This window comes from Rutilus rutilus, assembly GCF_951802725.1.
Source record: "Rutilus rutilus genome assembly, chromosome: 8".
NCBI classification, from domain to species: domain Eukaryota; kingdom Metazoa; phylum Chordata; class Actinopteri; order Cypriniformes; family Leuciscidae; genus Rutilus; species Rutilus rutilus.
The window spans coordinates 29,380,064-29,401,632 of NC_140222.1; the positions used below are offsets into that span (position 1 = coordinate 29,380,064).

General features: G+C 42.0%; 1 protein-coding gene across 1 annotated transcript; it reads left to right on the top strand.

The window, feature by feature from the left end:
* Positions 1 to 897: 897 nt before the first annotated feature.
* LOC311295553 (guanine nucleotide-binding protein subunit alpha-14-like) lies at positions 898 to 19,063 on the top strand. Its single transcript, XM_084417009.1, has 8 exons — positions 898 to 1,022; positions 2,013 to 2,171; positions 13,454 to 13,638; positions 15,284 to 15,438; positions 15,601 to 15,729; positions 16,877 to 17,006; positions 17,093 to 17,246; positions 17,359 to 19,063. Exons 2-8 carry the CDS (start codon positions 2,027 to 2,029, stop codon positions 17,559 to 17,561), a joined length of 1,101 nt encoding a protein of 366 aa, XP_084273135.1. The 5' UTR covers positions 898 to 1,022; positions 2,013 to 2,026; the 3' UTR covers positions 17,562 to 19,063.
* The last annotated feature ends 2,506 nt before the right edge of the window (positions 19,064 to 21,569 follow it).

Here is a 21,569-nt window from a genome sequence, read left to right on the forward strand (position 1 = left end):
ACCCAATACTTACGTTTAAAAGTGTAATTCGGCAATTTCTTTCAAAAAAAATCCTGTCGTCACTGGCGAGCAATGAATTCTGGGGTAGGCAAGGCAGCGAAGGATCAAACTGTTGTATCCTTCTTTGCACGGGAAACGAAGGACCCATTTGAAGGAGCCTTCGAATAGATTGGTGCAGGGATGATGCATTTTTGTTGTCCAAAACCTGGAAAAGAGTTAGCATTTTAGCATTTCCAGTTCCATAGTCCCGAAGTCATCAGTTTTTTTTTAATGAGTTTTTGGTTAAATGGCTGCAATAAGGCCTGTGAGCATAACAAGCTCAAGATGCCTACAAGAAAACCCTTTATATTTCCACCATTATTGCCAAGGGGAGGAGAGATCCCCTGATATGATTGTAAATCGATTTCGGTGTACAGTAGCTAAAAGCCTCATTCATTCATTCAAGGGGAAAAAAATAAACAGTTCAGTAAACAAAGTTTTTAAGACTTTTGTGACATGCCCAAATAGCGGTGCTAATAAATAGCGACCACTTGTGATCGGATCACTGAAAACGCAGGAAACGGGGCCAATGAGATAAAAACCTGTAGGCTAATTAATAAATTGTGGCAAAAAAAAGAACAGAAAAAAAAAGTGACAACCAGTCCCATGTAGCTTTTAAGACTCCCTGTGTGACAACTAGCCCCGTTTTCCCCTAGCAAGTAACTAATAAATCAACATAAACAGATCAACAATATGGAAAGAGCTACTTTTAGTTAAAAAGATGTGTCAGTCACTTTAAATAAAAGCTGGGAGGAATAATGCCAGGGCGCATTCCACTGACTTCTCATTGGTTCTCTTCTGCTCTGCAACATACCTGGCATATCATGCATTTAAGTCAGACTTTCGGGAAGTGCAACTGGTTAATCTGAAGTGAACGACCATGACGTGATTGACAAAAAAACTGCGTTCAGGAAAACTCCTTCAAGGTGCCACGGACACTGTTTGTTTCAAGGAAGATGAAAAGCCTGCTGTTGTGAATGAAGGTGAGTGATTCTCTTTGTTACCCCTATTTCCCTAGTTTTTGCTGTTGTCAAATACGATATATGACTGTTTAGCCTACTTGTTGTCCACAGAAGAACTTTCAATTTTTCATTTAAGTCAGAGACTACATTTTTGAAGTGTAGCCTAATATCAATTCCGTTAATAATTTTAGGCCATAGACTACCTGTTGTAAGTAGGGGACAAAATAATGTTTTCTTGTTCTAGTTTGGGTTTAAGGATTAAAGTTCTAGTTAAATAATTTAATTTCCGTTTATGTATTTTGTCATGTAGGCTAACATTTCAAATTGCAAAATGCTCGGCTCACGTCAATTATATTTTCAATTCAAAACGGCTACATTTAAAAACATTTAAAAACAAAACGTGTAGTTTGCTTCACTAAATATTACCGTCGTCCATTTAAAATTGATATCGTTAAACAATAGGCAAATATTAAATGTTTAGCAACCTCGGATCGCACTGGCCGTTAAAACTAAACGGTAGAGCGCTGAATTCGCGCGCTGCTTCTGTTTACAGTAAAGCCCGCCTTCTTGGATTTTACTGGTCATCCAGTCATTTTAATATTGACGAGCGCTGTTAGACTAGACCACCCTAAAATGTAGCTTTTTCAACCTTTTCTAAAGAATAATCCGAACAACACACTATGGTGGTTACAGCCCTTATTTCGAGTTATACAGGCTTAAATTACGTGTCACCTGGCAGCGTACAAACTAAAAAACCGGTTTGGGTTAAGAGTGGTTTACATCTCTACAAAACGTTTTGTAATTACTCCGCTCAAACTCAACTCCGGGTTTTCCATTTCCATCTCCCCGCACGCTAGTGCAAGAAACCTAAACTGCCAAATTTGCATTTAATTAAGAACTTACGAATATGGTGGATTCAGGTGGACTGCGTCACTTAACAACAACCTGCATTCACCCCAACTACATGTTCAAAATATAGGCTAATGCTGGTTTTTTTTTTTTGTTACTCAGTTTCTGTTGGAGTAATGGAGCAGTACTACTGCTGTAGATGTTGCCCCTATTTCTTGTCTGAAGAGGAAAGGAACGCCATCTCCATAAATAAGGAAATCAAACACATCCTTGCAGAGCAGAGGAAAAGAGAACGGAGAGAAATCAAGTTGCTTTTATTAGGTGAGATGATTCTGTCAGTCTTTTTTGATTTATCTGAATTGTATTAAAACTTATAAACACGTTGATTCATTTTAAGTCATCATGTGGAAAAAGTATAAAATAAGCACCAAAAAATTCTTTATTTGACTATATTTTTTTCTCTGAAAGTGAAAGTAAATTTAGTCAGAGCATGAAAAGTGGTTTTTAGTAAATGCCATTTTGGGCCATTTCTCTTGAGGGACTTTCCTGAAATGTGATTATATAAGAGCTGATTAGACCTGTGACTCAAAAGTAACTTTCCTGGTCCTGAGGTGATGTTTGTCGTCAGTTCCCCTTCACTCAGGTGTCATGACTTTTTTTTTGTGAAATGTTTTGCTTGAAAAGTGTGCTTATGATGTCTTTCTTTAAAATCAATGGCAGTTAGTTTGATATTTTGTTATATTTTCTAATGCAATTACGATCATACACTTTTTTTTACCCTATATTATAATTAGGCTATTGCTATTTTGTTTACCAATATTATACAACTAGAAATAGTGTAGATATGCTCTATATAGGTTATATATTTAATTACACTTTACTTTAAAAGGTCAAATTTATTTTGTCTCATCATCTTTGCATATTTACTGTAGTTCAGATTTTTTTTGTCTCATCATCTTTGCATATTTACCCTAAAAAAAAGAAAAAAGAAAACCCCTGTTTTTACCCTGTGGTGAACATCAAGTTTTTAATGTTGTTTATATGTCTATGTGGTGTTTTTATAATATGCTTTCAGAAAAACCATGTGCAAATTCATAAGTCAACACCATTGCTGAATATTTTCTCCTTAAAGGTGCAGTGTGTGAATTTAAGCGGCACCTTGTGGTTTGGTTGCGAATTGCTACCAACACCCCCCCACCCCCCCACCCCCGCTCACCCCTCCCTTTCGAAGAAGCTACTGTGGCCAAAACAAACATGTTGTCGTCTGAGACAGCAGTGAGTAGCCAGTCAAGCAACGAGGTTTCTTTACAAAAATAAGAAATATTGGCCACTGACAGATAGCCAAGAGTGTGTACCATTGTCACTGTTTCTGTACCACAGAAAGTGCTAAAGTTGGACTAACTTACCTGTCCAGCAGAAAACAGGCAACTTCGCTGTCGTTTTTGAAACATTTTTCCTGCTTCAACATCTTCCATCTGGAAAAAGCCCCACCGATGTTAAAACGCGATTGATGCCGCCATATGTCCCGACTTCGCCTGGCTGCATCGTGTTTTCTCTTCTTTGCCGACGAAGATTGCCTCTCTGTCGGCTCTTGTGCAAAATGATACGTGTGATCCTCCATTTGTTAAAAGTTCACTACTTACAATTGTACTTCGTTACTACTTCTACTAACGCTAATACGCTTCTTCGTGTGTATTCAATGTAGTGACGGTGCAAGTTGCCTCTAAAAACACCAACAAAGAAGAAGATAAAACAACAGAGTGACGAAACGTGCTCTGTAGAGAAGTTTGTCCGTTTAGGGCTACTGTAGAAACATGGCGGCGCAAAATGGCGACTTAACATGTAAGGTGACCTGCGGTGTATGTAGATAGAAATGGATCATAGATAATAAAAACATAACGGTTCATTTTGTAAGGTCTTTATACACCACTCTTATTATAATGGATTTCTGAAAATAGACACTCATAAATTTTACACATTGCACCTTTAAAACTGCAGTGAAACAAAGACAGTCTCAAAAACGCAGTTTGAAATCGCTGGTGTTTCTGACATCTTAAACTACCGTGTAACCAATCATGTCAACGTGTGATCATAAACGACTGGATCTCTGAGCTGGTGCGAGTGAGTGGAGGTGGGGATAATTTGCATATTCATAGAACCGCGAATACTAAATGAGGCAAGGGTGTTGATTTAAATTCAAGTTATTTTAAGGCATGATTTAAGGCTTTTAAATATGTAATTTGTTGATCAAAGATGAGTTTTAAGGGATAAAATTATTGGCTACAGGGGGACTTTAAAATCTTTGCTAATCTTTGCTAAGCAGGAACAGCATATTTGTAACACAATACATAAAGGCATATACACAGATGAGCCATTACATTATGACCACCCCAAGCCTAGAGCAATCAGCAAGCCTGGCAAACTGCAGGTGCAGTTCACAGATCAATATACAGTGCATCCGGAAAATATTCACAGGGCTTCACTTTTTCCACATTTTGTTATGTTACAGCCTTATTCCAAAATGGATTAAATTCATTATTTTCCTCAAAATTCTACAAACAATACCCCATAATGACAACGTGAAAGAAGTTTATTTGAAAACTTTATTAAAAATAAAAAACAAAACAAAAATCACATGTACATAAGTATTCATAGCCTTTGCCATGACACTCAAAATTGAGCTCAGGTGCATGCTGTTTCCACTGATCATCCTTGATGTTTCTACAACTTGCTTGGAGTCCACTTGTGGTAAATTCAGTTGATTTGGAAAGGCACACACCTGTCTATATAAGGTTCCACAGTTAACAGTGCATGTCAGAGCACAAACCAAGCCATGAAATCCAAGGAATTGCCTGTAGACCTCCAAGACAGGATTGTATCGAGGCACAGATCTGGGGAAGGGTACAGAAACATTTCTGCAGCATTGAAGGTCCCAATGAACACAGTGGCCACCATCATCTGTAAATGGAAGAAGTTTGGAACCACCGGGACTCTTCCTAGAGCTGGCCGCCCGGCCAAACTGAGTGATCAGGGGAGAAGGGTATTAGTCAGGGAGGTGACCAAGAACCAGATGGTCACTCTGACAGAGCTCCAGCATTTCTCTGTGGAGAGAGGAGAACCTTCCAGAAGAACAACCATCTCTACAGCACTCCACCAATCAGGCCTGTATGGTAGAGTGCCAGACGGAAGCCACTCCTCAGGAAAAGGCACATGACAGCCCACCTGGAGTTTGCCAAAAGGCACCTGAAGGACTCGCAGACCATGAGAAACAAAGATTGAACTCTTTGGCCTGAATGGCAAGCGTCATGTCTGGAGGAAACCAGGCACCGCTCATCACCTGGCCAATACCATCCCTACAGTGAAGCATGGTGGTGGCAGCATCATGCTGTTGGGATGTTTTTTAGCGGCAGGAACTCAGTGGGAGACTAGTTAGGATCGATCCTTGATGAAAATCTGCTCCAGAGCGCTCTGGACCTCAGACTGGGGCGACAGTTCATCTTCCAACAGGACAACGACCCTAAGCACACAGCCAAGATAACAAAGGAGTGGCTACAGGACAACTCTGTGAATGTCCTAGAGTGGCCCAGCCAGAGTCCAGACTTGAACCCGATTGATCCTCTCTGGAGAGTTCTGAAAATGGTTATGCACCGACACTCCCCATCCAACCTGATGGAGCTTGAGAGGTTCTGCAAAGAAGAATGGGAGAAACTGCCCAAAAATTAGGGGTGTAACGATACGCGTATTCGTATCGAACCGTTCGGTACGAGGCTTTCGGTTCGGTTTTCGGTACGCATTACGTACCGAACGGTTCGTTGGACCATTTTTTCTGCCGACCAAAATTTCAATTTTATTTCAAATGAAGGCGCGTCGCGGGTGGCAAGCGCGCTCATAGAGGTTGGCGCGACCACAACATCAACTGGCAAATGCAATGTAAGGAACGAAACGGAGCTACTCTTATTGTGTTTGTGTGGACCGTTTATCAGTTTTGACCTGTGAAGCGGGACTCGCGAGCCCTATGCGCGAGCCTGATTAAGCAACACTACCACACAGCGCTAAGAGATCCAGACCAGTAAAGAAAGCATTTGAATTTCAAATGCTTTTTGAATTCACCACTGAAGTAATAACATCGCTGCGAGATCTAGTGAGAAACATGCACATTTCTCTGTTATTAACGGATCAAACAGCGCTGACGTGGAAACCAGGAAGAAACATCATGCCATGAATGAATGAACTGACCGGTATCCACAGATCATCTGTCATGACAAATCACTGGAAGCAATAGCAGGTGAACAAGTGTTTATTAGGACTCAACACTCAATACAATGAATATCACTCAAAGTCAATGAGGAAGATCCTTCTCAGGTTGAACTCGCGAAGATGCTTCTCTGGCCACAGGGCTGACGGAATACTCAGGGGGATGACGCTCAGGCTCGGTCACACAGGGACTTCGATGGTCAGGTGCTCGGTGCTCAGTGCTCGGTGATCGGTGCTCGGGTGCGGTGAAACAACAGGAAAACATCCACAGCAGAAGACGACAACAACCCGGAAGACGGCACGAACAACACGAGAGACTGCAAGCAACGGATGGACACTGGAATGGAGAGATGAGTGAGTATATGTAGAGAATGGTAATGGGAAACAGCTGAGGAGGGGAAATGAGATGATTGCAGACAGCTGGAGCACTGAACAAACACGCGAGCGGGACAACGCCCACTCACGCAAACTCACAGACATGTAAACAAACAGTGACACGCGACACAGAGGAAACAATGAATTATCAACCGTGACAGTACCCCCTCTCCTAGGAATGCCTCACGGCATTCCCAGACCTCCTTACCTGTCGATTGTAATCATCGATAAGGGAGTGATCCAGGATGTCACGAGCAGGAACCCAACTTCTCTCCTCCGGACCGTAACCTTCCCAATCCACCAAGTACTGAAATCCGCGTCCCCTCCGCCTAGAATCCAGGATGCGACGGACCGAATAGGATGGTTCCCCGTCTACGAGTCGCGGCGGTGGGGGAACTGGGACAGGCGGATTAATACGTGAAAAAAACACAGGCTTAACTTTAGAAACGTGGAAGACGGGGTGAATCCTCCTGTACGCCGGAGGAAGATTGAGGCGGACTGCCACCGGACTAACAATCTTGGTGACAGAAAACGGGCCAATGAATTTAGGAGCTAGTTTATTCGACACGGAACGGAGAGGAATGTTCTTGGTAGAAAGCCACACTTTGGAACCGACGACGTATACGGGAGGCCTTGACCGGTGGCGATCGGCCTTGGCCTTGGTGCGCTCCCGCACTTGGAGGAGTGTCTCTCGGGCCCTCGTCCAAGTACGGTGACACCTCTGGATGAAGGCGTGGGCAGAGGAGACCGCAACTTCGGATTCAGCACTAGGAAAAACAGGTGGTTGGTACCCTACACTACACTCAAATGGAGATAGGCCCGTGGATGACACTGGCAACGTATTGTGGGCGTACTCCACCGTAGCAAGTTGTTGACTCCAGGAGGAGGGATTCCTGGAGACCAAACATCGTAACGTTCTTTCCAAATCTTGGTTGGCTCTCTCAGTTTGACCATTGCTCTGGGGATGGAACCCAGAGGACAGACTGACCGTCGCCCCCAGCAATCTACAAAACTCTCGCCAAAATCTGGACACAAACTGGGGTCCCCTGTCAGAAACCACGTCTGTCGGGAGGCCATGTAACCGAAAGACGTGGTTAACGACTGCCACTGCTGTCTCCTTGGCTGAAGGTAATTTAGGCAAGGGAATAAAGTGGGCTGCCTTCGAGAATCGGTCCACCACGGTCAAAACTACCGTGTTACCCTGGGAGGGTGGGAGGGCGGTGATAAAATCTAGAGCGATGTGGGACCAGGGTCTCGAAGGCACCGACAGCGGTTGAAGTAACCCATCTGGGGGTCGATTGGACGACTTACCAGTGGCACAACTAGAGCAAGCCAAAACAAAATTGTGAACATCACGAGCCATAAGAGGCCACCAGAATCGCTGCTTAACAAGAAATATGGTACGACTCACCCCTGGATGGCAAGCTAGACTGGAACAATGACCCCACTGGATAACGTCTGATCGTAATCCCTCCGGCACAAATAAGCGGTTAGGTGGACACCGGATCGGAGGCGTTACCCCTTCTGAGGCCTTCTTGACCTTCGATTCGACCTCCCAAGTGAGCGCAGAGATAATTAGGGTCTCTGGAAAAATGCGCTCGGGAGTAGATTCGTGTTCGGGACGATCAAAAATACGCGACAAAGAATCGGGTTTGATGTTCTTGGAACCCGGACGATAGGAAAGAGTAAAATCGAAACGGCCGAAAAAAAGTGCCCACCGAGCCTGCCTGGAGTTCAATCTCTTGGCGGTTCTAATGTACTCCAAATTCTTGTGGTCAGTCCAGACTATAAAGGGTACCCCTGAACCCTCCAACCAGTGACGCCATTCCTCCAAAGCTAGCTTGACTGCCAACAACTCACGGTTACCAATGTCATAATTTCGTTCAGCAGGAGATAATCGATGTGACAAAAACGCGCAGGGATGCATTCTGTCGTCTGAAGGAGAGCGTTGTGAAAGCACTGCACCTACCCCCACCTCTGACGCATCGACCTCTACCACAAACTGACGTGATGCATCAGGGGCAATTAAGATTGGAGCTGAAACAAAGCGGCTCTTGAGTTTGGCAAACGCAACCTCAGCTGCGTCTGACCACCTGAACGCAGTTTTGGGAGAGGTCAAGGCAGTCAGGGGTGCGGCTAGTTGGCTGAAATTGCGAATAAAACGCAGATAGAAGTTGGCGAATCCCAAAAACCGCTGCAGGGCCTTGCGGGAATCTGGGATTGGCCACTCTACCACAGCCTTAACCTTGTCAGGATCCATCAGCATACCTTCAGCCGACACAATGTGTCCCAGAAAGGGAACCGACTGTGCATGAAAAACGCATTTCTCCGCCTTGACAAAAAGCCCATTCTCTAACAACCTTTGAAGCACTAGTCGTACATGTTGCACATGTTCCTGGAGAGACGAAGAAAAAATCAATATGTCATCCAGGTAAACATATATGAATTGATCGATCATGTCTCGCAACACATCATTGACTAGTGCCTGGAAGACTGCGGGACTATTGGAAAGCCCAAAAGGCATAACCAAATATTCAAAATGCCCCCTAGGGGTGTTAAAAGCAGTCTTCCATTCATCCCCCTCCCTGATGCGGACCAAATGATAAGCATTACGCAAATCCAATTTTGTGAAGAGTGAGGCTCCCTGCAACCTCTCGAAGGCTGAAGACATTAACGGCAAAGGATAAGTATTCTTTACCGTGATGTTATTCAACCCTCGGTAATCAATGCAAGGTCGCAGAGATCCGTCTTTCTTCCCCACAAAAAAGAACCCCGCCCCCGCTGGAGAAGAGGAAGGGCGGATGAACCCGGTTGCCAGAGAATCAGAAATATATTTCTCCATAGCCTCCCTCTCCGGAACTGAGAGCGAATAGATCTTGCCCTTAGGCGGAGACTTACCTGGCAGAATATCTATAGCACAGTCATAGGGACGATGCGGAGGGAGAGAAGCAGCCCTTGACTTACTGAACACTTCACTCAGGTCCCGGTACTCCTCGGGCACGTTTGATAAGTCCACGGCTTCCTCCTGAAACACAGGGACAGAAACAACAGAACAAGCAGACACTAGACACGACTTCTCCAAGCTGAGATGGTTCTGCCTTTCCAATCGATACGTGGGTTGTGCAAGCTAAGCCAGGGGTGTCCTAAAACTATGGGGGTGAGTTGTGAGTCCGTAATGTAAAAAGAAATGGTTTCGGCATGATTTCCTGATGTGATGAAGGTAAGTTTTTCGGTAGCTTGAAAGATGGCAGGTAGAGTTTGTCCGTTGAGCGCATTGACAGTAATTCTCTGGGGAAGTGTTCGGAGGGGAATCTGTAACTGTAGTGCAAACCGGTGATCCATGAAGTTACCTTCGGCTCCAGAGTCTATGAGTGCACTGCAGTGGTGATCCTGGGTAGACCATCTCAGTCTTACCGGGAGGATGGTGGAAGTGGATGAGGTCTTTCCTGCGGAGATCCCACCCGATAGTAGCCTCATACTTACTATCGGGCTGGGCCTTTTACCGGACAACTATGAGCAAAATGTCCGGCGCCACCACAGTACAGACAAAGGCCCTGGGATCTCCGCCTTTCTCTCTCCTCCCGGGAAAGCCGAGCTCGCCCCACCTGCATGGGCTCGGGATCGTGGGGACCGAACGCGTCCAGACCACTGGACCGCTGGTTCTCCATCCCGCCGCGAACCAGATTGGGTGACGTCCTCTGACCAATCCGAGACAGTCGGGCGTCCACTCTCAAGGCCAGATCCATGAGCTCGTTGAGGGAGGATGGGAGGTCCAGGGCGTAGATCTCTCTCTGGACACGTTCGGCCAGCCCATGCAGGAAATGATCCCACTGCGCCTCCTCGTTCCAGCGACACTCGGCCGCCAGGGTCTTAAACTCGATGGAATAATCCGACACGGAACGATCTCCTTGGCGTAGATCCGCCAAGACCCTGGCAGCTTCCCTTCCCGCGATGGCTCGATCGAAGACACGTTTCATCTCCACCGCGAGTGCCTGGAACGAGGAGCAGCACTGGTGTTGGTTCTCCCACACTGCAGTTCCCCAAAGCGCCGCTCTCCCAGTCAGCAGCGTGAGCACGAATGCTACCTTAGCCTCCTCTCTCTCAAAGGTTCTGGGCTGCAATGAGAAATGCATACTGCAACGTGTTAGAAACGAACGACAAAGGTTAGGCTCACCGGAGTACAGCTCAGGAGTGGGCAATCGAGGCTCAGACTGGGAGAGAGGCACAGCTGGTGTAGGGGGAACTGCAAGTGCTTCCAGAGGTGCTGGCGCAGTGGGAGGTTGCAGCTGATGGAATCGCTGGGTGAGCTCGGACACCTGTGTGACAAGAGCCTGAATCGCACGTCCAGTCTCCCCCTGGTTGCGATCCTGTGCATCCATCCGGCCGATGCACCCGCGAATGAATTCCTCCAATGAAGCAGATGAATCACCCGCTGCTCCCGTTTCTTGGTCCATCCGTTCTGTCATGACAAATCACTGGAAGCAATAGCAGGTGAACAAGTGTTTATTAGGACTCAACACTCAATACAATGAATATCACTCAAAGTCAATGAGGAAGATCCTTCTCAGGTTGAACTCGCGAAGACGCTTCTCTGGCCACAGGGCTGACGGAATACTCAGGGGGATGACGCTCAGGCTCGGTCACACAGGGACTTCGATGGTCAGGTGCTCGGTGCTCAGTGCTCGGTGATCGGTGCTCGGGTGCGGTGAAACAACAGGAAAACATCCACAGCAGAAGACGACAACAACCCGGAAGACGGCACGAACAACACGAGAGACTGCAAGCAACGGATGGACACTGGAATGGAGAGATGAGTGAGTATATGTAGAGAATGGTAATGGGAAACAGCTGAGGAGGGGAAATGAGATGATTGCAGACAGCTGGAGCACTGAACAAACACGCGAGCGGGACAACGCCCACTCACGCAAACTCACAGACATGTAAACAAACAGTGACACGCGACACAGAGGAAACAATGAATTATCAACCGTGACATCAGCAACATTCACCATGGATTTACTGTAGTAACACTAACTGCAAGGTATGGAAGTTTGTCAGGAATAGTGGGCTATAATGTTTCTAAGTAACATTACGTCGGTTTTATTTTGACATTATGAATACAATTGCTGCCCTCAAATGTTACTCTGAACTAAAATAAACCTTTGTTTAACTAGCCTACTATTATAATATTACATTTCATTTTGTCCAAGGAGCTGTTTTGTTTTATATGCTCATAAGAAGAGTCAAGCTCCATTATTACTCAGTAAAAAAAAAGCAAAAAAAAAAGCAAAAAAAAAAGCAAAAAAAAAAATCATACTTTATAATGTTAGTTTCATTAAATAAAAAATAAAAATAAAAAATTATTTCAAGGAAATTTCTCTGGGATTTATTTATTTTTGCTGTATGGAAAACGTACCGAACCGAACCGTACCGAACCGTGACACAAGTGTATCGTATCGAACCGAACCGTGAATTTTGTGAACCGTTACACCCCTACCAAAAATAGGTGTGCCAAGCTTGGAGAATCATACTCAAAAAGACTTGAGGCTGTAATTGGTGCCAAAGGTGCTTCAACAAAGTATTGAGCAAAGGTTACACAAATACTTATGTACATGTGATTTTTTATTGTATTTAATTTTTTATAAATTTGCAAAGATTTCAAACAAACTTCTTTCACGTTGTCATTATGGGTATTGTTTGTAGAATTGAGGAAAATAATGAATCCATTTTGGAATAAGGCTGTAACATAACAAAATGTGGAAAAAGTGAAGCGCTGTGAAAACTTTCCGGATGCACTGTATATACCACCAGCGGATTAGTCAGTAGAGTGTTCAGTGTCAGGGAGTTTGATAAAGGACAAATTGTAAAGGCATGGTGCCTCGGAACTTCGATCGCCTTGTGGGTTGTTCATGTGCCACTGTAGTGAGTACATATAAAAAGTGGTGCAACAATGGCCAAACAATGAACCGTCATCCAGCTGTGTGTCGTCCACAGCTCATTGATGCCAGAGGGGGGCAGAGACTGTCGTGCATTGTTCACAGCGACCACAGGGCCACAGTGCAACAAATCACCAGCAGCTACAACAGTGGTGACCATGGCAATGTGTCACAGCACACAGTTCATCGCAGCCTTCTGCATATGGGCCTGTGTAGTTGACGACCCAGCCGGGTCCCCATGCTAACTGCACGCCATCACCAACAACACATGAAATGGGCCCAAGATCATCGAGATTGGATGATTGGAATAAATTGGCCTGGTCTTGCGAATCAAGATTCCTGGTGCATCACGTCGACAGCCGAGTGTGGATACGCCGATTTCCAACAGAGGCTATGACACCTGGATGCACTGTTGGGCGGACACAGGCCGGATGCGGCGGTGTTATGCTGTGGGTGATGTTTCCTTCCCAATAGCACAATCCCTGACAGCTGTCAGGTATCTGAACATTGTTGCGGACCAAGTGCACCCATTTATGGCAACTGTGTTCCCTGCTGGTGATGGCCATTACCAACAGGATAATGCGCCATTCGAGGAACCACTGTTAATGCCTTGGCCTCCAAGTTCACCTGACATTTACCCAATCGAACATTTGTACTTGGAAAATTCGACTTGGAAAAGCAGGTTTGCGCTACATAACCACCGCCCTGCAATGAATGGGAACTGGAGGACCTGCTGTTGACATTATGGTACCAGATACCCCAAGAGACATTTCGCCACCTCGTTGAATCAATGCCTCGCTCCTTTAGGTCCTAAAGGAGGTCCTACAGGTTATTAGGTAGGTTGTCATAATGTAATGGCTCATCTGTGTATTTTCTGAGTTCATAAAACTTAAGGAAGAAATATCAAAACACACTCAGCGCTGAGCTTTCTGAAAAGACAATTAAATGAATGAAAAATTTAAAAGAAATTACCAAAAAAAATATATATATATATATTTAAAAGAAATTTAAAAAGAAATACATTTTGCTTTCATTTAGGCACGGGAGAAAGCGGAAAGACAACTTTTACGAAGCAGATGAGGATTATTCATGGCAAGGGCTTCTCAACTGACGAGAGGCGTAGCTACTCTAAACTGGTTTATCAGAATATCTTCCAAGCTATGAGAGCAATGACAGAAGCCATGAACACGCTAAAGATTCCCTACTCCAACCCACAGAATGAGGTAATCAAGAGGCCGAGTGTGTTTCTGTTGAGCCCAGAGATTCATGAGGGCCATTTTATATCAACTATCCTGTGGGTAGTAGTGGGTTTGGCAAATGTTAATAAATTACAAATGTAAATAAATTACAATTTATTTTTTTGTATTTATTATTATAGATAAATAATAAAAGATTATAAAAAATATTAATTATTAAATAATTTATACATATATAATAACACTAAGAAAAACTCACAATTTTTAGATGCCATTTAGGACAGGGCCATTGTCTCCCAAAAGAAAGAACCGATTCTGAACTGCCTGAAATGAGTCGAGTCGTCAGTAATTAGTTCACCCAAAAATGAAAATGATGTCATTAATGACTCACCCTCATGTCGTTCCAAGCCCGTAAGACCTCCGTTCATCTTTGGAACACAGTTTAAGATATTTTAGATTTAGTCCGAGAGCTTTCTGTCCCTCCATTGAAAATGTATGTACGGTATACTGTCCATGTCCAGAAAAGGTAATACAGACATCATCAAAGTAGTCCAAGTGACTACAGTGGCTCAATCTTAAGTTTATAAAGCGATGAGAATACTTTTTGTGTGCAAAAACAAACAAAAATAACGACTTTATTCCACTATTCATTTCCTTCTCTCTGGGCCTCGAGTTAGTTCACGTAGTATAACTGCGTAGCGCTTCTGGGTTGTACGTCACACGCATCACACACATGCCCAGCGTCGGCCAATAGTGAGCCTACGTGTGACGTACAAAACAGATGCGCTACGCAGTTATACCACGTGAAAAGACTCGAGGCCCAGAGAGAAGGAAATGAATAGTGGAATAAAGTCGTTATTTTTGTTGTTTTTAGCGCACAAAAAGTATTCTCGTCACTTTATAAACTTAAGATTGAGCCACTGTAGTCTGGACATGGACAGTATACCGTACATACATTTTCAAGGGAGGGACAGAAAGCTCTCGGACTAAATCTAAAATATCTTAAACTGTGTTCCGAAGATGAACGGAGGTCTTGCGGGCTTGGAGCGACATGAGGGTGAGTCATTAATGACATAATTTTCATTTTTGGGTGAACTAACCCTTTAAATATACAACCATGTTGAATTTCAGCCCATAAAAATGCAAACCCTAAAAATACAATGCATTAAAATGCAAGCAATGCATATTTTTTCAAGTAGTGCAATTCAACAAGCTTTTTTGTTTCAAAAACATTTGTCATTATTTTACTTCCATAGGCCCAGTAGTGCACAATACAATGCCAATTTTAAAAGCAAATATAAGTTTACTACACAACAGAATCATGCTCCCCAGAGTAGACCAATCACAATAGACCAATCAAAACAGACTGGGCCATCTGACCAATCAGAGCAGAGTAGACCAATCACATAAAACTGGGCCATCTGACCAATCAGAGGAAAGGATGGGTTTAGAAAGTACGAATCCTTTATTGAACCGTTTCAGACTCAGTGAGAAAAAGGAGATGCTGCAATGTATTATAAGAAAAATTCAAGTTTTTGACCTTGGATGCATGTAAACCTTTTTTGGAGGAGAAATTTAGGAACCTTTAAAATAGCATAATAGGGACGCTTTTTAATAAAGATCTTGCACTGTAATTGAATTTGCAGTCTCATGAGTTCTGTGATGTCTGTAGATTTATGCCCAGCGGTTCCAGGATCAGGACATACATCAGATAACGCAACTGCAGAGAAGTTACGTAGAGGCTATTCGTCACCTATGGGAAGACCAAGGCGTTAAGGTCTGCTATGGACGGCGCAGAGAGTATCAGCTACTAGACTCCACTAAGTAGTAAGTGTGTTCAAGACAATTCCTGTCTTTTATTGCTTCTTTATTGATATTAATTCCTTCATGTTTGTCTATGAATCATTATGCAAACAATGCCTTCATAACCAATTCCCAGCACATGGTATGGTTTTCAATAAAAGTGTCTGAATTACGTGTTTCTTAAAGCTTTATTAGTGACTTGGATCGCATCACAGCTGAAGGCTACATCCCAACAAATCAAGATGTTCTTCAAGTCAGATTCCCCACTTCCGGCATCATAGACTATTGCTTTGAATTGGAGAAGATGACTCTCAGGTACGGCAATGAAAAACCTGTCTCAACATTATAAGTTATGTGGGCATTGAAAGAGACAGTTCACCCGAAACTGTCATGACTTTCTTTCTTCTGTGGAAGTAGAGGTGAGCAATATATGACCAAAATCACGTTATGAGTCATTTTATAACACAATAATGACAATGTATCACGGTTTCCACTTAATAAAATGAATGTATACTTATTTTTTGAAAGAATACTTAAGTAAAGTTCAAATATATTTTAAGTATACTTTATGTAGTAAGTTATACTGATATCAGTGTACTATGTATACTTGTATGTGTACTATTTCAGTACTAAGGATTAAATTGGCCCACTTTTTAGTGTATAATAGTATACTTTTAAGTATACTTTAAGTGTAAAAGTAGTCAAATTTGAGTACACAACTAATTTACAATTACATTTATCATTTGCACTGCAACTACAACAAGTGAACTTATAGGTATACTGATAGTTTACTATTTAAATACTTTTAGCAAATTTGTTTAGTGTATGAAAGTACACTTTGAAGTATACTCTCAGTAAACTACTAGTTTAGTAGTTTTACACTGCACATAAGTTTTCTTGAAGTGAACTTAACATCATACTTATAGTTTACTATTTATATATTACTTTTTGAAATATACCTTTAAATGTTTATTTAACTCTTTCCCCAGCGTTTTTTTTTTTTTTTTAAGTTGCCAGGCAGCGCCAGGATTTTTCATTTTTTTCACAAAACTTTTATCGTTGGAACATCAGAACGATGATCAAAACATAGATGGAGTAGATTAAGTCCATCAACATCCCCACATATTCCTGAGGTGTATTCCAGAAAGCAAGGTTATCTTACAGTCAAACATACCCTGAACTCCCTTGTTTACTCGAGGTACGCGGGTTCCAAAAACATGTCCGGGAGTAAGTGTTTTCTGGAATACCCCCCAGTATCTTGTTAATTACCTCATTTAGTCCCTAGTGTTTCTGTAAATAAAAAATCAAGGTGAGAAGCCATCTAATTCAGAAGAAATGTGATAAAGGAATAAGGAACAGATTTTAGGGACAAATCTAGGCCTGGTGCAAATCCACCACACCAGATGAAATATAAAAGTGGATGGGACTAAACTTGATTTCTGGTCTGTCTGTCTTTTTTTAGGATTGTAGATGTCGGTGGTCAGAGAGGACAGAGAAGGAAGTGGATCCATTGCTTTGAAAATGTGACATCGCTCATATTTCTAGCCTCCATCAGCGAGTACGACCAACTTCTGGAGGAGAATAACAAGGATGTATGCTTCCTAATACCTCTCCTGTCCTTCCAGTGTAAAATTTATACATTTCTTAATCTTTGTTCTCTTCCTCTCTTTGGCTACAGAACCGTATGGAAGAGAGCTTGTCACTGTTTTACACTACCATCCACTCAATGTGGTTTGCTAATTCCTCTATCATCCTGTTCCTAAACAAAATCGACATCCTGGCTGAAAAGATTCAGTTCTCAGATCTAAAAACATATTTTCCTGGATTTGAAGGTAGTTTGGTGCACATTCAATCAAAGTGAAAGGCAGCATTATCTCTTGTTTGTCATACCTGATTGACTCTTCCTTTCCTTTCCTTTCCTCTGTGGTTTGATGCCACCTTCAGGTAAACGTCGGGACGTTCAAGATGCCATGGATTTCATCAGAAGTTTATATCTAAACAATGCAGTGTCCTACGAGACAAAGATCTCCAAACAAATCTTCCCTCACTTCACCTGCGCCACGGACACCAAAAACATCAACAAAGTCTTCACCGATGTGAAAGACACTGTCCTTGTCAAGGCCTTAGAGGACTTTGGAATTATCTAATGAGCCCTAAACGCACCTTCAGTTTGCATACTCATCAGCAAAATGAATGTTTTATAATTATTTATAACAGAGCATTCCTGGACAAAAATGTAATTATGAGTTAGTTTTCTATTGGTCTGTTTGTATGCTTGGGCTGTTGGAGAAAATGTAAAAAATGACACAAACAAAAATGATAACAATACAATAATTATACCTGTAAACAGTCAGCTTAAGGTAGCTACAAGTATGTTGGTTAAGTATGTGGTTAAATGTCAAAATAACCTACACTAGAGTTATGTGGGGTGGGGGTAAATTAAGCACGATCTGCTGTGACTTCACAACCGTGTTGCATTGTGGTCTATGAAGTGTTGCTGCGCTCACGCCATGTCGTAATTACCATAATTTCGAGATGACGACACGTTACGTTCTCGGACTGGGAATTATTTGTTTCTATGGCAACAATATCACCGCCTAAATAAATCTGCAGAGGTCAGGTGGTACAAGCTGAAATCTATGGTAATTATGAATGCACCTTATACATATTGAGTAGACTCGCTCCCTCAGTCAAAATCGAGGGGTCGATGGTCTGTCCAAATAAACTTCCCTTGCCTACTTAACAAAGTTGAAAACACTTCAAAATGGCAGCAGGGATTCCCCCGAGGGGAAGGTCTTAGGAAAGTTGTGTTTGTTAAATGCAATCAAGGTCGCATTTTGCAACCTTTTTTCGTGCCAGTGTGACTAAAAGGTGTTTGAGGACTATGCACTATGTCGGCCACAAAAATAGTTCCAATCAAATCTGACAAAACACAATGCAGGTCTCTTACAACAAGCAGATACACATAAAAGATAATATATGGTCATTAGTGAAAACACAGTGTTTTCATTACACAAGGGTTAAATAGGCAAACATGACCGAGATAAATCACATACAGGTGGCAGGAATCAGAACATAAGTCCAAGCAATGAATCATGGGAAATGCAGTTCATGGTATGATCAAGGAGACAGGAGGTGTGCCCTCTGGTGGCTATCATCGGCACTCCATCTGACAGACGTGACAGTTGCTCACTATTACTGTCTCATTTCGGAGGCGTCATTGAGGATGCTTCATTTCAGTAAACTGACCACTACATTCCAAAGTCATTAAGAAATTACAACAATTTATGCTTCACTAGGAATAACGGAATTATTTTTATAAGGTTATGGTTCTGAAATTATTTATCTTGTAACGTTATTTATGCAATTATAATCGCTGTAAATGCATGTAAACACTGTAAACTTCAGATGCAGCTTCTGTTCCATCTCTGCAGTGCAAGCATGGATTGTGTTGAACTTGATACTGATTTCATTTGATTGGTAACAGCCCTAGTAGGGCCGGACTGGGACACAATTTAAGGCCGGGAAATCCTACACCCATCCAGGCCATCCTATGCACCCAAATAAAATGTAGATTTTTTCCTAAATTACATTTATTGGTCTAAATCCTTAGCCAGGGGCCGTGTAAAATAATTAAAGGCTTTCTCTTGAACGGTATCCTCACTTCCCTTTTCCTTCTCTTCATTTACCCTAATATCTCTCTGTCTCTCCCTTCCACCAGTATCATCAGCCTCACACACTAAGTAAAGTGGAGTGTTATATATGTATGTATGTATAAAGTGTGCGTATTTTTCTTGTACCTGTCTCTTCTTCACCTGTCACTTCTTCACCTGTCACTTGTTCTGGCCTCATGTTACAAACAGAACTGTCTCCACCTTGGTGTAAAACAACCACCTTATTGTAATTTGTTTGCCCAGAATCTACATTTATTTTAGTAAAAAATCATAGTATTATATTTATGACAAAATGTTGTTGTTTTTATCTTAAAATGACTTAAATATCCAACATTTAGCAACACTATATTTCATACAATATGTTAAAAAATATATATATTATTTTGCTTCTACATGTCATCTCACTCCCTGGTTGAAATGTGTGATCATTGCACCACAGCTAGTGCTAGGTTGACTGTCTCCACCTTCATTTGATAAAAATAAAAAATAAAATAAAAAGGAAAGGAAAGGAAAAAAGTTTTATACCTCACAAATGGGCAGACATAATTTTCTAAATTGTCTAATAAAATGTTATTGCATTCTTTTTGTTGATGTCTGCACTATCACTCCTGTCTCCCTGCTCCCAGTACCACATAAATGTTAATATTTGTCTGCTAAATTACTAATGTAACTTTACACTAAATAATATTAATCTCCTTTAGCATAGGCCTACAGTATTTTGAATGACGATAGTAATAGGGGCGCTATACACCGCTTAGATAGCATTTCAGTTAACGAAGAAAGAAGTAGGGGCCTACAGTATTTACAGATGAAACTGACCTGCACTTGAAGCCCTGAACAGGTCATTCATTTTGCAACATTTTGATGCTTGTTCTCTGAGTGCTTTCTTTTTCTTTGTCCTTTCCCTCTCTGCTCCACCTGGCCGTTTTCTGTCCATCATCGGGTGATGCTCGCATTTTCTGTGTAACCGTTTGGCTGAGGCTTAAAGTCAAATCGTAGCCTTGCCAGTCAAGACTAACAGATTCATGATTTTTTTAATAATAATAATTTTATTGAATGACGAATTTGAAAATGATCACTGGTAAAGGTAGTAGTAGCCTATAAAAAAAAAAAAAAAAAAAAACGCAAATTAGTCGCCAGGCTATTCTGGAATTCTCCCGGTGCTCCCGATGGCCAGTCCGGGCCTGAGCCCTAGTGTCTTATTATTCTAAATGAATTTGATTCCGTTTAAGAATCTGACATAAAAAATGGCAGGTATAGGCTACATTTAATAAGATGAGTGATACAAACAGTGAAACGTCCTAGTGCTGTTAGAACACTGCTCAGCCAATCAAATTCGAGAAACCAAAACTAACTGTTTTATAACAGACTGTAGCACCAGTGTGACACTGGACCAGTCAAAAATGTTCAATTAAATACAATGTCAGGGATTTCCAGGAACCCTACACATACACATTATCACACTATCCTCTATTCATAGGGCAATAAGGACACAGTGTCTTTTTGTAACCAAAAAGCCACAACATCTCATGACCATTTAAATCTATAACGCAAAAATAGAGGATACATTTCCCACTGAAAATAGGCCACTGAACAAAAGCAAAAAAAAAGTCATACATATTCTTGTAAATCGAAGCACATGTTTCGATTCGATGTCATTTAAAGCAGTTCAACAAATCCAACACATTTGAATGGTTTTAGTATCAAAGCTAAATAATTCTTGAATGCCTGGATCAATATTGCATTGCATTTGGAGGGAATAGCAATTCCACAACTACAGCTTTCACAACAGATGGTGCAAATATGCTTCACAAATAGCAAGCTATACTCCAAAAAAGATCCTCCTCATCCTGGAATTGAAATGTATTTTTATACTATTATATTATATTAAGATTAAACTGAAAGTAACAGCATGCTGACCTTTACAGGGCACAAAGCAGCCAAATTTCCTCTAAAGTGTGTTTTGATTCTACTTGCATGAATGCAAGCTGTCATCTTCCTTCAAGTCCTTTCCAGGTCACTTGTTCAGCTGAGATGTTTATATAGGCTATATATATATAGGCCTATTTAAAAAAAAAAAAAAAAAAAAAAGTTAAGTGTAGCCTACTTGAAAATGAAATATATTGGCATGGGACTATTCTTAGGTCTTTGATGGCACCATGTGGCAACTGCCTGGAATAACAAAACTAGAAATAGGTGCCAATAGGTAATTTGCCAACAAATGGTTGCTATAGATTATCTGTTTAAAAATATAGGCCTACCGAAATCATTCTGACTTTCTCCAGGACTTTGACTTACTTACCTGGTTCCCATGGCGATATGTGGACTATAGGCAATCTCGATATCTCACAACACTGCGAAAGGCCAGATAAACCGGTTCTGCCTGCGAAGACAAAAGACTGACATCCACAGAGCTCGAGAGAGGAGTGTCAAATACCTACAGCTATTCAAGAAATTAACACCACTTGTGACTTAGAACAG

Coding starts and splice junctions, on each gene's coding strand:
- LOC311295553 (XM_084417009.1), top strand. CDS start 2,027: ATGGAGCAGTACTACTGCTGTAGATGTTGCCCCTATTTCTTGTCTGAA. Junction 13,639..15,283: donor ACTCCAACCCACAGAATGAG/GTAATCAAGAGG, acceptor TGATGTCTGTAG/ATTTATGCCCAGCGGTTCCA. Junction 15,439..15,600: donor CTACTAGACTCCACTAAGTA/GTAAGTGTGTTC, acceptor TGTTTCTTAAAG/CTTTATTAGTGACTTGGATC.